Here is a 14,421-nt window from a genome sequence, read left to right as displayed (position 1 = left end):
CTGGGAATTTGGAAGAATTGGAAGGAGGAGAAAAATTTCTCCCACTCCAATCCAATTCCTCTCTCGACACATCCTGCACTCCCTCAGCAAGTTCAAGTTTCTATAGGATTCCTTCCCTCATAGAAAATTTCATAAAAACCCACCCACCTCCCGGGTTGAGAAGTCGAACCTTCTCAGGTCTGTTCTTGTCCCACAGGTGGTAGCTCTCAGTTTGGGCTCAACCTCCCCAAACCCGAGTGCTACTACTTATGGGATCATCCCCACACCACGTATAGGGTATTGAGTCTCAGTAGAGGCTAGGTATTCTAGGTGGAAGGACATATCTGAAGGGCTCTGTATTTCATTATCGGGAGATATTACATGAGGATGATTATCTACGTTCCCCCAGTAGAACAAATCATTAACCCACCTTACTTGCCCGTACTTCCAAGAGGAATGGAATGTGATAGGATATGGGAACTTAAAGGATGAACAAACCTAGCGAGCAACATAACAGATAAAAGACATGATATCTCTTATGGGAAAAGAAGATAGCATATAGGAACTTAAAGGAGTGACTAGAAGTAAAATTGGAAGAAACAATATAGGAAGTTAAACAAGCGACTAGAATCAAAATCAGAATTAGAAAAACATAAGGAAGAGAACCTGATCAAACGAAGAAATATAGACTTGCAATTTGAGAATTAGAGCTCATCAGATTTATTGCGTTTGGGGCTGATCAATTGAGCTGTGAGATGTAGATATATGTTAGTATGATCATACTAAGAAAGATAAGAGATAACATAGAGAGAGAAAGTGGAACTTACCATTGATTCGATCATCGCGAGCTTGGGCTGCAGCAAGCAGCCGAGCGGCTACATTCGCGTCAATGCCATGCTCAATCAAAGCAGCCTCGGTCATATGGACCGAGGGGATGAGATCCATCCATGCTTCAACCCCTGCTTTGGCGAGTTTCATTCGAGTGTCGATGTCCTCAGGAGGAACACCAACAAGATAGATGAAGTTTTCGAGGGCAGCCTCATGTGAGCCTATAACGTCAAGGCCATCAGAGGTGTTGGATGTATCGACATCATTGTCGATAGGTTCATCAAACCAGATAGAGTCTGCAGTTGATCGACCTGTGGCTAAGAATGAAAAGAAGCATTCAGCATTAGTACGGAACATACATTACCAAAGAAAGACTTGAAAACAAAAATGGGCCTACCATATTGAGGCCTGCTGGGTTTCTTTGGACTCAAGATGGGCGGTGTCAAGGGGGGCAAGTTTTTGTAGTTGCTCAAGTTGAAGCTAGGCAGTGGAGATGATGAAGCCAGGTTGGTGGCCACTCCACCAGTTCGAGTAGGAGTGGTTTGAACGGGCGGAGACTCTTGTTTAACAGTGGGAAGGGGTCCAAAGAAAGGTTTCTTCTCGTCAGGAGAGGAAGAACATAGATTGATGACTTCTTTTTGAGAAAGGGTCAAGGTGGAAGCTTGTGGTGGGATGTTAGAATTGCGACTGGAAAGACCACGACATGATCGGTTTGAGCGCGCGGCAGACCTGCGAGCGGAACGGTTGAGTCCGCGTTGAAAGACTCGGTTGTTAACATTCATGTCTTCATGAAAGACCCAAGATTTAATCATCTCATTCTTGTATTCGGCTGTGTTGGGAGGCATATTAATGGTAGCCATCCCTGCAGCCTACAGAACGATCAAGGAAATGTCATTAATCTTGCAGATTGCAGATAGGTATCAAGAGAAACATTTTCACTTACTTTGGCCTTTGCCCAGATGAATGCGGCCCTGAGAGTGAATCGATAATGGAAGTGCGGATCCCACGGCGCCACGAGAATGGCACCGTCACCTCCAGCACTCCCTTCCTTGCCATGCTTGTGATAAATCACAGCACAGTCCTCATGCAAAGCGACCAGCTTTTTGGAGGCCTGTGATGACGCACACATTTCAAACTAAGCTTGAATCAAGTGAAAAAGAAGGGAAAGAGTAAATGACGGCTTACCACCAAGCGGGCATGAGTTTTGGCAAGGTCCTCGCTCGCAAGACCTGGACCAGTAGCTGAAGCAATAAGCCTCTTGGCCGCACTCACCTGAAAATAAGTGTAATGAATTAAAATCAGTGATTAATGATGGACACGAGAGAAGAATACAACATGAGCAAAAAACTTACTTGAGCTAACTTCTTAGCCTTAGCTGTCTCATTTTCCGTTTCAATTAAAATCGTCCCCTTCTTTTTCTTAGAGGCCTCAAGCAAATCCACATACTCTTGCCAAGTCTCATAGCCACGTATATTTACCTTTGAACGACCAACGGTCCCTTTCCAAGTGGCCAAGGGAGCCAAATCACTGGCCAGTATGATTTTACTCATGCCTGGTGCATAAGCGTTACAAATGCCAGCGCACAGTTGCTTAAACTCATTCAAAGTCAGACCATAAAGACACGCTTTGAGCTCGATGAAATCACCATCATCGAAAACTTAGATTCAAGAATCTGCAACTTGTTGACGGCGCTGGAAGACTTGCGGGTAGAGACCTTGGACGGAGCAGCTAGTGGTACCACGTCGACTTCGGTTGATGTGTGTATCTTAAATAACACCGCAATTGCAACCTCGTGCTTCTTGTCGAAAGCGGCGCGGTTGTTGCTTCCCTTCACGTATACGGGCTGAGAAGCCAGACGGGCTGGCGTGTCATCACCAGCTTAGCTGCCTAGCATTGGCTTAACCACTACATATATACATCAGTCGGAATCTAAATAACCAAATCAGCAAGATTTGATCACTTACATTGATCTTGGCCACCAGCAACCGAGCCTTGGGAGGTCATTGAATGTTGAGAAACTTGAGACATTTCTAAGGAAATAAATCAAAGAGGTGGATGTAATGGTGATAAATAAACCTATACCAAATTAGGGAATAAAGGCTAAGGAAAAACTTACTATCGATTATAGCAAGATCAACAACAGTCTGAGAGAGAAAACAGCACGATATATCAACAAGTGTGTAGCAAGAGATGCCAGAGGAGATACTGACTATGGCTAAGATTGTGAAGTCTATGTGCTTTGGGAAAGGTGGACTGAGTAAAAGATAAGACTTTGGATAGAATAAATCGATTGCTGAAAGCAGCAAGTAGCTTGAGGAATAGGTTGAAGGTGAGCTGGTAGCAAGCCTTTTATAGGCATCCGTAGCCACAGGCTAAACAAGCTTTTGGCCGCTAAAATCGAAGTGGTGAAGGCTTGAAGAGATTGATTCCGGTGCCAAGAGTAATCTAAATCGAGTTGAATAATTGTGAAACAACACAATTTAGCTATCTTGAGAAAGCTTGAGATGAAGTGATTGAAGTTTCTATTGTATGAAGATTTAATAATCAAATTTCCAGAACAATGAGAATCGAAAACGCTTTGCTAGCTTGATGAACTGATTGAAGTTAGAATTGATATTTTGAAATTGAATCAAAACGTTTTAGCTAGCTTGAGGGTACTGGAGATGAACTGATTGAAGTTATAAAAGAAGTTTGGTACAATATTTTGAAGACTTTGATTTGACATCGAAGAAGGCCTAGGTAAGAACTGGTTTCTTGAAGTCTTCTACCAACGGTGAGATTGTCACAGCATAAGGTGCGATGGAAATGCTGGAATTTTCTTTGATATGAATGTCCGGACAGAATCGAAACAATTGTTTGCAAATGAGCTTGAGGTCTTGACTGGTGAGTACTACCGGCTGAACTTCCGATAGATTGCTGAAGGAATCTATTATGTAGGGTTCTGAAGAAATTGAAGCAAATAGTGATGATTAAGGTGCGTCAAGGGTGACTTGGGTGAGAAGTGGAGGTCTGTTTGAATGAAAGAGGAGCACTGAATGATATTACCGGCTGAACCTCCGATACTGAATGAATCTTTAATATGGTTCTGAAGAAATTGAAGCGCAACAGTGATGATTAAGGTGCGTCAAAGGTGGCTCGGGTGAAAAGTGGACGGTGATAGGTAAAGAGCACTGAATGAATCTGAATGAAGCTTTGATGTTCGTACGGATCTGAGGATAATGAAGCAACACCGTGATGATTATGGTGCCTTGAGAGAAATGAAGGGTGATAGCCTATAGCTCTCTTTGAATGAGATTGAAAGGAGTACACAGTCGTTGGGGCTTGGGGCAAGTTCAAGATGTCAACCCATGAATGACATGTTCTTTCTAGAACATGTCAGTCATGGGTTGACAGAGAGGCAGTTTGACAGAAGTTTGTAGGTATCTCGCGGTCATACCGTGGGTTTTGTCCGGTCTTGAGTTAAATCCCGCCGCAACACAACCTGGGAAATTTGCCGATAATTTTTTTAGTAGCTGTACTTCCGTGCACCAGGAGATTGATTCCCGCGGCTTGGGCTTGATGTTTTTGAGCTGTTGTTCCTGCCAAAACTTTTGCCTACTCTGTGATCCCTCCATGCCTAACCAAAATCAATCAGTCTTAACGTCTCAAAACCTACCACAATCTCTTCATTCTACTTGAGCTACATACTCTTAATCTATGTACCACTCAAACATGCCTTAAGTGGCTGATGTGGCCCAAATGCACAACGGTTACATCCATTTCCACGATACGGGGTGATATCGGGTAGTAGGGCAACGGGAAAGCTATCCTGGTACCGGAGTAGGTTTCCCTCGAGGCGCATTGGAAAATGTTGCAGAGAAATCTCTGCAAAGAAAATTTTCCTATCTCCTCGTACCCGTCGAAATTCTCTACTCAGAATTATCACACACCCGTATTGAGTCACCTCTTCACTCCTCTCATTGCTCTCTCATCATCACACTTTTGTGATAGATACTTATTTTTTCGCTTAACAAAAGTAAAATGTTACATCTCATTCAAATCAAGGAAATCGATCTATAGAAATCCAAATTTCCTCTATCCAGTAAATATGTCACCTGCAGGTAATACACCTACAGAAGGTAACCCATCAACTGGTAACACCATAACTCCAACCCCAAGCAACCAACCGACCAATACCAAATCGTTTAACGTGATGATGAGACGTACGAGCAATAGGTTGCGCGGAGGCTCAGTTCCTCCTCCGGATTCGGAGGTGATAGTTCCTATCCCTAACGCTGTGATCCAGCGCGGTAGAGGACGAGGACGTGGACGCCGCAACGTCGCTGACTCAACGAGGAAAGACGGCAATACGGCGACTCAACCAGTGGTTACCTTAACGGTCCCTGGCCAAACATCCTCCGGTTCAACGGATACATCAGCCGCAAGTGCAGCACCAACTAATTCAGGGAACTTACCTCCAGCAAATGCGAATACAACACAAAACGCTGTCGAGCAGGGAGGAACTGGAACGACCATCATTCACTCCCCAAATAGAACGCCGGTCCCGAATGGACTCGTCTCCCGTGACGCCATGATTACCGAACCTTTGTGTAAGCTTCGGAATCATCTCATGTCCCACTTTGGTGATGCCGCAAATTGTGATGCCAAAAGAAATGTGGTGCCACAAATAGTGATGCCTCAGTCTGAGAGAATTAGACATTCATGTTAATAAGTCATGCTCCAATTAACTTTATTCACAGCACGCTCACCTACGCAACGAGCTACGGCGACCGCCGTCGGTGACAGCCCGCCGAGTGGCTTTCACTCCTGGTTAGTGGCGAGAGGTTTAACGGTGGTCAACAACCCAAACGCCGAGATCCCTGCCTTACAAGGACTCACTTCCGCGATTAACGCTCAAAACGCGAGGAACCCTACCACTCCTATCGGGACTGTCCCAGCAGTACAACCGGCAGCCCCGGCGACGCGGACCAATGCCGGTCCTAGACCCAAGCCACCTAAGCAATTTGACCTTACTAAGGACTCAGACGACGAACTTGACAAAGCAGCTACCTCTAAGGAGAAGAAGAAACCCGTCGTTGGGGAGAAAGGGATCGAGACAGTTGGCCTAACTAAGCTCTCAAAGTACTTTGACGATAAAATGAAATCCCTTGAAGGATACGTACCCTTATCGATCTTTAACCCTCTATGGCTCCAACAAGACCTCTTGAAGCAATCCGCCGCCCGCTCTAAAACTGTGAAAGAAAAGCTTGAAGATAATTATAATGGTCTAACTGTCCCGGATGAATGGAGGATGAGCTTTGGCGAATGGGTCATGTCATTCGACCTATATGTGGCTTACTTACGCCACTACAATCATGGCGACCTCGCCAATAAGTTTATGATTCACAAGGAGAACGTCTTCGCTATTCAACAACAACGTCTATCCTGGCCTATGGCTTTCCAATACGACCTAGCGATCCGTGTATCTGTCTTAACCTTCAGGAATGCAGACGGGACTCTCGCCAACCCTGTGATACGAGATGAGACCAAGGAGCGAGATGCGCTCCTGGACACTGAGAGATTACAAGACTTTCGACGAGAGTTCTCCGACGTAAACCCCTACGCCAACGGACAATGTAAACAACACGTCAACCCCATTTCCGGAGAGAGTTACAAGAATCACTCGTCTACTTATACCTATAACACCAACAGCCTCGTCAACCATTCTAGAAATGAGAATACCGGCAGTAAACCCAACGCACAATCTTGGGCCTATGCTAACGGCCAACCTGCCTACGATGGACCAGGTAGTAATGGCTACAATACCTGGGAGGACCGTGGTGGAAGCGGACACAACCGTAATGGTCGAGGCCGAGGTCGTAGCGGCCACTGGTAAGACTATTCGAGCAATAGTCGCGACCACAGCCCTCCTAGCCGCTGTAACGCGGATAGACTCGATTCTCGCCGAGGTGAAGGTAGTGGCGCGTGGCGCAAAAACGACAGGCGTGATGACCGCAGAGGCGATGAACGCAAATTTAATAATCCTAGAAATGGAGGAAATGGAAAGGCAAAGTGAGCCATTAGTAACCCATCATGCTCTTTCAGAGTTTCAAAACCTATTTCCACTTTATACTCAGCTGGATAGCACGAAAAGACGTACCCGTGTATTTGCGACGCTTTCCTCTTCGTGTATTTACCCTCAGTCGTACCTTCTTGATTTGTACCTTCGGTGTTGAACCCAACGTCCTGGCGCCTTGATGTTGTCCGCAAACAGACCTTGTTGCCCCCAATGTTCTTTTCTGCGATTGCTTTAGAAACCTATGTCTAAATGACAAAGTTCCCATCAAAGAGCTGCCTGACTTACCTCGTTTTTTGCCTTACGTGACGTTTGTGTTTGCCAGTGATGACGAGAGGTCTTCGAATAGACGTTGAGTTGACGAAGACCACTCACGAGAAGTGCCCAACTCTATTGGCACAAAAGTACCAAAATTGATTCCTTATGTGAATTCAGGCTGTGACTATGACAGTTGATGGCCAAAAGATTTTGTGGTGTGTGAATTAAACATACAGTCAACTCTCAATGTAAGCATATCGACCGTCAACAAATCTGCTGTGCTTAAACCGAGCGATGAATAATCGCGAAGTAAGCATAAATCGTGATGTAAGCATAAATACGGGTTTTGACGCAAGTTATGCGCCAAAGGTGAGAATAGTGGCATGCGTGAATCTTTCATTGCATAGAGGGAGATTTGTAGCAGGTTGTAGTCAAGGATAACAAAAAGTGGTATGTACAGTATCAAGAAAATCGAGGAGTGAATTGTGTAGTTAAGATGCCTGTGACCGGTCGAAGGTGCGATTGTAGCCAGATTATAAGTTAGCTGGTACAAAAGATAGAGATGTTCATGTTGAGTATGTAGGACTTACACTCGATTGAAAATATGTACCAAGGCTTGTTTGTCTTGAGGACAATAACTGATGATGTTGAAGGTCAACCAATAGTTTATCCATTGCCTGGACATGAGGGCTCCAATCTAGCTCGTTTTTGTCTAAGTTCTTATTTGGTCGAGAGGCAAGTGCATAAGAGATTTCCTCGGCGGCTGCTCTTACTCGTTTCATGGACCAAGCGATTTGTTCAATCTCAATCTCCTCAGGATCCTTGACGGACTCTGCATCCGTAGTTGAGTGTATTATCTCCTCCAAAGTTGGCATGGGGGTCTCAGATTCAGGAGTACAAGACTCAATCTCGGGATTAAGTAGTTGTTGAATACTGATACGAAACGCTGATTGGCTTTCTTCTAGGCCTGAGCACCTTTCAAGGCCTTCTAGTTGTTTTTCAACAGCTTGTACTGCTGATTCTAAATCTATATCAGGTGCTAATAGTTGACTAGGTTGATTTCAGTCACGCGTAATGGAAAGGATCCCGGTATGAATCCAGCAGTTCTTGATGGTATCAGGTGTCACTCGTTTCCAGGCACGGTCGGCCATCTGCATGGCTTCAAGGATATTAATATCGTAGATTTGCTTTGATGACCAATCAGGATGATCTTCATATCGACGGATGGCTCGGGCAATAAAGTCGTGACGATAGTGCGCTTTGAATGCCCAAATGATACCAGCATCACATGGTTGAAGGACGCTGGTCATATTTGGAGGAAAGAAGTGTACTGAGATATTTGAGAGAACGATGGACTTGACTGCACTTGTATGGCCAGAGAAGTTGTCTAGTAGCAAGAGTATCTTGCGGTTATCACCTCTCATTCGGGAATTGAGAGCTGTAAGCCATTCAGTAAAAATTACTGCGGTCATCCAGGCCTTTGAGTTATACTTGTAATCAAAGCCGAAGTAAGCAGCGGTGTGGCGGCCAAAAGGACGTGGTTTGGCTGAAAACCCAATGACCAGGGGTGGAAGCTTGTTGGTTCCAGAGGCGTTACAACCAAGATGGTATGTGATCCGGATCTTGTCGCCTTTCACACCGGCTGCTTCTAATGTTGCCAAGGTTTTGTTTGGTGGCATCCTGTTGATAGATCAACAAAGAGTCTTAATGATCAATGTGGGTAACGGCATAGAGAGATGATAGGATGGCTTACTTATATACAAGGCCAGTTTCATCAGCATTGTAGATGTCATGAAGCTCGTACTGGCTTGTGAGTTCATGCAGAGCTTCACGAGCCTTAGCTACACTCTCAATATCAACCGATGCGGCTTCGCCATGTCTTACTCGGCTTCGGATGTTGTGTCTCTCCTTGAATTTGGAAAGCCATCCGTCCGAATAGTTCATCTCCACATTCATTAGCTTGCCAAACTCCTTGGCCTTTGCTTGTATGATATCACCGGTGACAATCATGTCGTGTGCATTTGCTTCGATAATCCAATGGAAGAGTGCTTGTTCAAGTTCAGGGAATTTTGCTGGGCGCTGTCTTTTGACCGATGCACCATTTGCTTCAACGACTTCAGCTAAGGATTTTGAATCCTTGATCCAACGGCTTAATGATGATTGAGTTATGTTAAAGTGAGCGGCAGTCTGAGCTTGAGTCTTGGCATTCTTGAAATGCCAGGCGAGGATCTCGATTTTTTCACCGATATCTTTGACGGAACGGCGGGCAATCACAGCTTTTGACGAGTTGGTTGTGTCTTTCTCGGCAATTTTGTTCTTTTTGACCGTTGGACCAGCATCCTTATCGTCATCCAAAAATGGATGTTTCTTTCCCGCGGCGTGATAATCTAACACTGTGGCCACATTGGAAGCGTTTTTATTGGCAACTTTGGATCAAGGAAGCATTAGTAAAATTGTATCATGACCAGTGGATTTAAGGCTTACCCTTTTTTGATGGCTTATGTCCCGTGTTCCCAGGTCCCAAAGCTCGATTAGCAGCAGGAAGTGCAGCCCCAGCCGCTAAGTGATGAAGAGAGATATTTATATTCAAAATCAGGATAAACAACCCGTCACGAGTCCCATGAAGATACAACAGCCAGTCATACCTTTCAACTTGTCCTTCATACCTTCAAGCTTGAGAAGAACAAGAGAATCAACATTTGATGTCCAGTTGGGATGCTTTCGTGCGGTGTCTATATAATCCAAGACACGCTGAATCCCATGTATTCCGCTGAGTAAGTAGGTTGATCCACAATCGACCCCATAGACATTGTCTAGGTTGGTGTTGATAGTAATTGTAATGGTGTCCTCGTCTATGCTGGGATCAACAGGAGGATTGCTGAACATGTTGTACAGCCTGTCATCAGTGGTGGCTTTCCTGATTGAAGGGCAGTTTTGAGACAATAACAAAACTTCTTTCATAAGAGCAGTAACTTTTGGTGAGGACATCGTGGTTTAGGTGAGTTTGTATTTCAAGGGAGAGGGAGGGAATGCTCATTGCTATCAAAGCGTACATGCAGAGGTTTTGGACCCTGTGACTTTAGGGAAGAATAGACTTTTTTGACACTTGACTTCCTGAGAAACATCCACCGGAAGCTAACCAGTATGTAGTATAAATTAATCTCTATAAGAGCATATTCCCCTTTTAGTGTGGGAAATATGCATACATATGCCAAAATATTCTTGCAATAAGAGCATACTTCCCGCCATTCTATGCTTTAATCATTATGCATCAAGCATTCTGATTTTAGCGGGGCCCTCACGTATACCAAAAAAAATCGCGCGCCAACCCTTGCTTAAAAAGCGATATGCGTACATAGGGCTTGCTTACATCAAGAGTTGACTGTACCGATGTGGAGGAAACTGGTTAAAGAGTGCGGAATAGGTGGCAATGTCGACAAAGTTTTAGAAGGTATGCAAAATGGTTTCCACCAGGGCATCCCGGACCATACCTTAGAGAAAAGACGCTGGTACACGCCAAAAAACCATGATTTGGCGAGGTTAGCAGCAGAGAAGATTAGAAATACTCTGCAAAAGGAGAAGAGGGAAGGCTGTATCTTTGGACCATTCACTCACGAAGAAGTCTTCTCGAAAATCGGATTCTTTTGGTCAAGCCCAATGGGCAGTGTGATCAACGGAGATGGCTCATTCAGAGTCATCAATGACCTATCCTTCCCTCATGACGTCAAAGACACGCCTTCAGTCAACAGCTTTGTTGATAAGAAAGATTTCGCCACCAGCTGGGACGATTTCAAAGTCTTGATCCGGTTCTTTAAGAATAACAAGTCAAAACTTCAAGCCGCAATCTATGATTGGGCAAAAGTGTATTGTCAAATCGCAATACTTATAGGACAATGGAGATTTCTGATGATTATGGACTTACTCAATCAGATGTGGGTCAACACACGGATCCAGTTCGGAGGTGTTGCAGGATGTGGGGTCTTTGGACGACCTGCTGATCTATGGAGGCAGATTATGGTGAAGGTGTTTAATCTAGACGCTGCCTTCCGCTGGGTGGACAATAATCTACTGATCAAAGAAGCAAGTAATTTGACGTCTATCAAAGACATTGTCAGTTTAAGTACAAGATTAGGTGTTGCGTCTAACGACGAAAAAGTTCATGAATTCGCCGACAAACAACGTTACATCGGTTTTGTGTGGAATGTCGTCGAAAGAACGGTACGGCTGTCTGAAGAAAAGTTCGAGCAACGCAAGAATGAAATCGATGAATTTCTATTACAGAACGAATCCTTTAACCTGAAGAGAGCGGAAAAATTTATTGGAAGGTTGGTGCACACAACCTACATAGTCCCCCACCTAAAATGCTACATGCCTAGTCTCCACCGTTGGGAAGCGGAGTGGAAGGTTCCTTCAGCAAGAAGAAAGATTCCAATAGACGTTCGAGAAGACCTTTTAGAATGGCAGTCCGTAATGAAGTCCTTCAAATCGCGGAGAATTATTCCAGATGAAGACCCAATAGACATGGAGTGGGTTGGAGATGCTTCAATGACCGGAATAGGTGTCCTTATTGGTGAAAAGTGGGCTGAATTTACCTTAGTTAAAGGATGGAATGAAATTGAAACACCTCGAGGGAAACACAATATCGCCTGGGCGGAAACCGTAGCGATAAGATTAGGTATGATTATGATTAGTAGTTTGCGTGAAGTTGGGGGGAAAACCTTCAAAGTACTCACCGATAATACTACCTTGGAATCCGCTGTGGAGAAGAGGAGGTCAGGGGACCGTGCCGTAAACAAAGAATGGAAGGCCATCCAAAGATTACTTATGGACTTACACTGTGATATCGTGGCGGAAAGAGTCGCCACAGGTGACAACCTGGCAGACCTGTTGTCTAGAGGGAAAGATAGTAGAAGCATTAATGATCGTGTGCTGGTTGACGTACCTAGAGACTTGATGTTTGTGGTGAAACAAGTTTTGTAATTACGCACCCCCAAAACCTGAAACACCAATATCTAGAAAAAGTTTCTTCATCGAGTTCCCGCACCGCAGATGAACCTTTCCCCCCTGACCCCTTGCACTCTAACCTCGTTTGTTAAGTTCCGGAAAATTAAAGACAAAGTTTATCGTTTAATCCCAAAGAAATCTCCTATTTCGTTAACCATGGAATTCCTTAAAGGAGCCGATGGTATTGATCGCTCGACGAGCAACCCCGTACAGTCGTATATGATAAAGGGTGGTAGTTGGTCGACGGCCACACTCAAGCATTATAACGCTGGGGTGACCAAGTTAGTAGCTTTCGCAAACGAAAACAACATACCAAGGAGATACCTCTTACCAGTCGATCCAAACGTGCTGTCTCGCTTCGTCGTCTGGGCTGGACCAAAACTAGAATTAGCAACTATTGACCCCCTCTCCCCGCCAATTAAGTCAAACACGATACGAACGTACCTGTCCGGAGTGAAAGCCTGGCATCTATTCCATGGATACAATTACCCCCACGAGATTACCCCCACGATCGAAGCAATCTTGAAAGCCGCCAAAAAGCTAGAACTTATAGAAGAGCCGAAACAGAAAAAGAACCTGGTGTTAATAACTCATCTCTTCGGTTTGCTCGAAAACCTAGCGAAGGACGACCTCGAAAGCCAGGTAGCTTACACCGTCGCTTTGGTCGCCTTTTGGGGGATGGCACGACTCGGGGAACTTGTTAAGCCATCATGTAATATGGATCAAGTGAAAGTTAAGGATTTGATTTGGGAACCAAACCAAAAATACTTGAAGATCAAGATCCGCGCAGCCAAAACAGCTGCAGTTGGCGAGATACAAGAGATCCATTGCCAGCACCAAAGTTCGCTACTAGACCCGGTCGGTGCTGTTAAGCGGTTGATAGAACGCATGAAGACAACAGACGACGAGCCTCTATTCTCTTACCCACTATGTAGGCGAGAAGCGGATTACCTTGACAAAAACTAGATGTCAGAAAATCTTTACAGACGTGTGGAAGAAGTACAACCATACTCAACTCACAGGCCACTCGTTTCGCGTTGGTGGAGCATCCCTTCGATGGAATCTTGACCACCCTCTGGAAGAGATCGTCAAAGCCGGGAGGTGGAAATCGAAGGCTTACAAACTGTACATTCGAGAGTACAGTGACGCCGAATTACTGAATACACTTAAACTGTTGGAAAACATACAATACAATAATTAACGTCCTACCTGCAAAGATTAACCAAAGACTCAATGGAGCATACGTCAGAGATACTTCGACAGCGAGTATTAGAGTACTCACTTGGGGGGTTTAACTTGACACAGACCACAGTAGATGGGAAGTCGCAGGCTCAGGACTGTGTCCTGAGTCAAGGGGAAGCACCCTCCCATCTACTCTCAGGGTTGTCCTACCTCCCTCAGCCCCCTACAAGGGTAGAGGGCCCCCCCAAGAAACATAAAGAGTTCTCTCCTGAATTCTTTACGTTTGTCTAGGACAAACCACAACTTGTAAAACGCCAAAATTTACAACAGTAACTTTGAACAAGCAGAGACGTGCAATAAGAAATAAAATGATTGATCTACAGATATGATAGATAAAATATGCTAATACTGAGATTAGTACAAACAATACCTAATCCTTAAATATAAGGAAGACTCCCACAAAAGATATTGTGAGTTAAGAGTGGATTGCAAACCCTTTATGCCACTACCACCCAAACCATCAACCTTGACTCTTATATTGAATCTGAATGCATAAAAAAACAAACACGACCTCCTCACAATCTCAAACAAAGCAAAAAAACACGCACTGATTTCTTAAATTAAATAGATAATTATTTCTTAAAAGAATGAAGTTACTGATTACTAGATAATATACAAGTCTTTTGAAAAAAAAAGAGTCAGTCAGTTAAACAAATCAAACCAAACCAAATGAAATGAAAACAGTATGTAGTCACAATTATACCAACATAAAACTTTTTATTCAAAAAAAATAAAAATAAAAAAATGATCAAAATAAAATATATAACCACAAAAATCTATCTATATATATATAAGAAAACCAACTAGTTTAATACTATGTACACTAACCAAACTCAAATCATCACTCCCAAAGAAAATCTCAAACCTCTCTGATCCCAAACCATTTCTTTCAACCCAAACCCTTCTTAAAACCTCATCAAAAGCTTTCATTTTCTTTTTTTTTGGTGTTTCTTTTTCCCGTTTGTCTCCTAACTCCAACATCTTTTAGACTTCCCCATAATTCGAACCAACCATTCTCCAAGAAGCATTAAGTTCCATTAACCATCATCATATTC

General features: G+C 44.0%; 3 protein-coding genes across 3 annotated transcripts; 1 reads left to right on the top strand and 2 right to left on the bottom strand.

Annotated features, from left to right (window-relative positions):
- Positions 1–4,894: 4,894 nt before the first annotated feature.
- Positions 4,895–7,044, top strand: MELLADRAFT_87254 (uncharacterized protein; the record flags this gene model as incomplete). Its single annotated transcript, XM_007419459.1, has 4 exons — positions 4,895–5,396; positions 5,547–6,678; positions 6,721–6,858; positions 6,924–7,044. 4 exons carry the CDS (start codon positions 4,895–4,897, stop codon positions 7,042–7,044), a joined length of 1,893 nt encoding a protein of 630 aa, XP_007419521.1.
- An 85-nt stretch (positions 7,045–7,129) lies between these two features.
- Positions 7,130–7,995, bottom strand: MELLADRAFT_114508 (uncharacterized protein; the record flags this gene model as incomplete). The annotated part of the gene is made up of 2 exons (XM_007419458.1): positions 7,130–7,252; positions 7,711–7,995. 2 exons carry the CDS (start codon positions 7,993–7,995, stop codon positions 7,130–7,132), a joined length of 408 nt encoding a protein of 135 aa, XP_007419520.1.
- Positions 7,996–9,285: 1,290 nt separating this feature from the next.
- Positions 9,286–10,108, bottom strand: MELLADRAFT_87253 (uncharacterized protein; the record flags this gene model as incomplete). The annotated part of the gene is made up of 4 exons (XM_007419457.1): positions 9,286–9,349; positions 9,405–9,546; positions 9,605–9,679; positions 9,766–10,108. 4 exons carry the CDS (start codon positions 10,106–10,108, stop codon positions 9,286–9,288), a joined length of 624 nt encoding a protein of 207 aa, XP_007419519.1.
- Positions 10,109–14,421: the final 4,313 nt, after the last annotated feature.

Source organism: Melampsora larici-populina, assembly GCF_000204055.1.
Source record: "Melampsora larici-populina 98AG31 unplaced genomic scaffold MELLAscaffold_203, whole genome shotgun sequence".
Taxonomy (NCBI): domain Eukaryota; kingdom Fungi; phylum Basidiomycota; class Pucciniomycetes; order Pucciniales; family Melampsoraceae; genus Melampsora; species Melampsora laricis-populina.
This window is presented reverse-complemented; position numbering and strand designations above follow the sequence as displayed.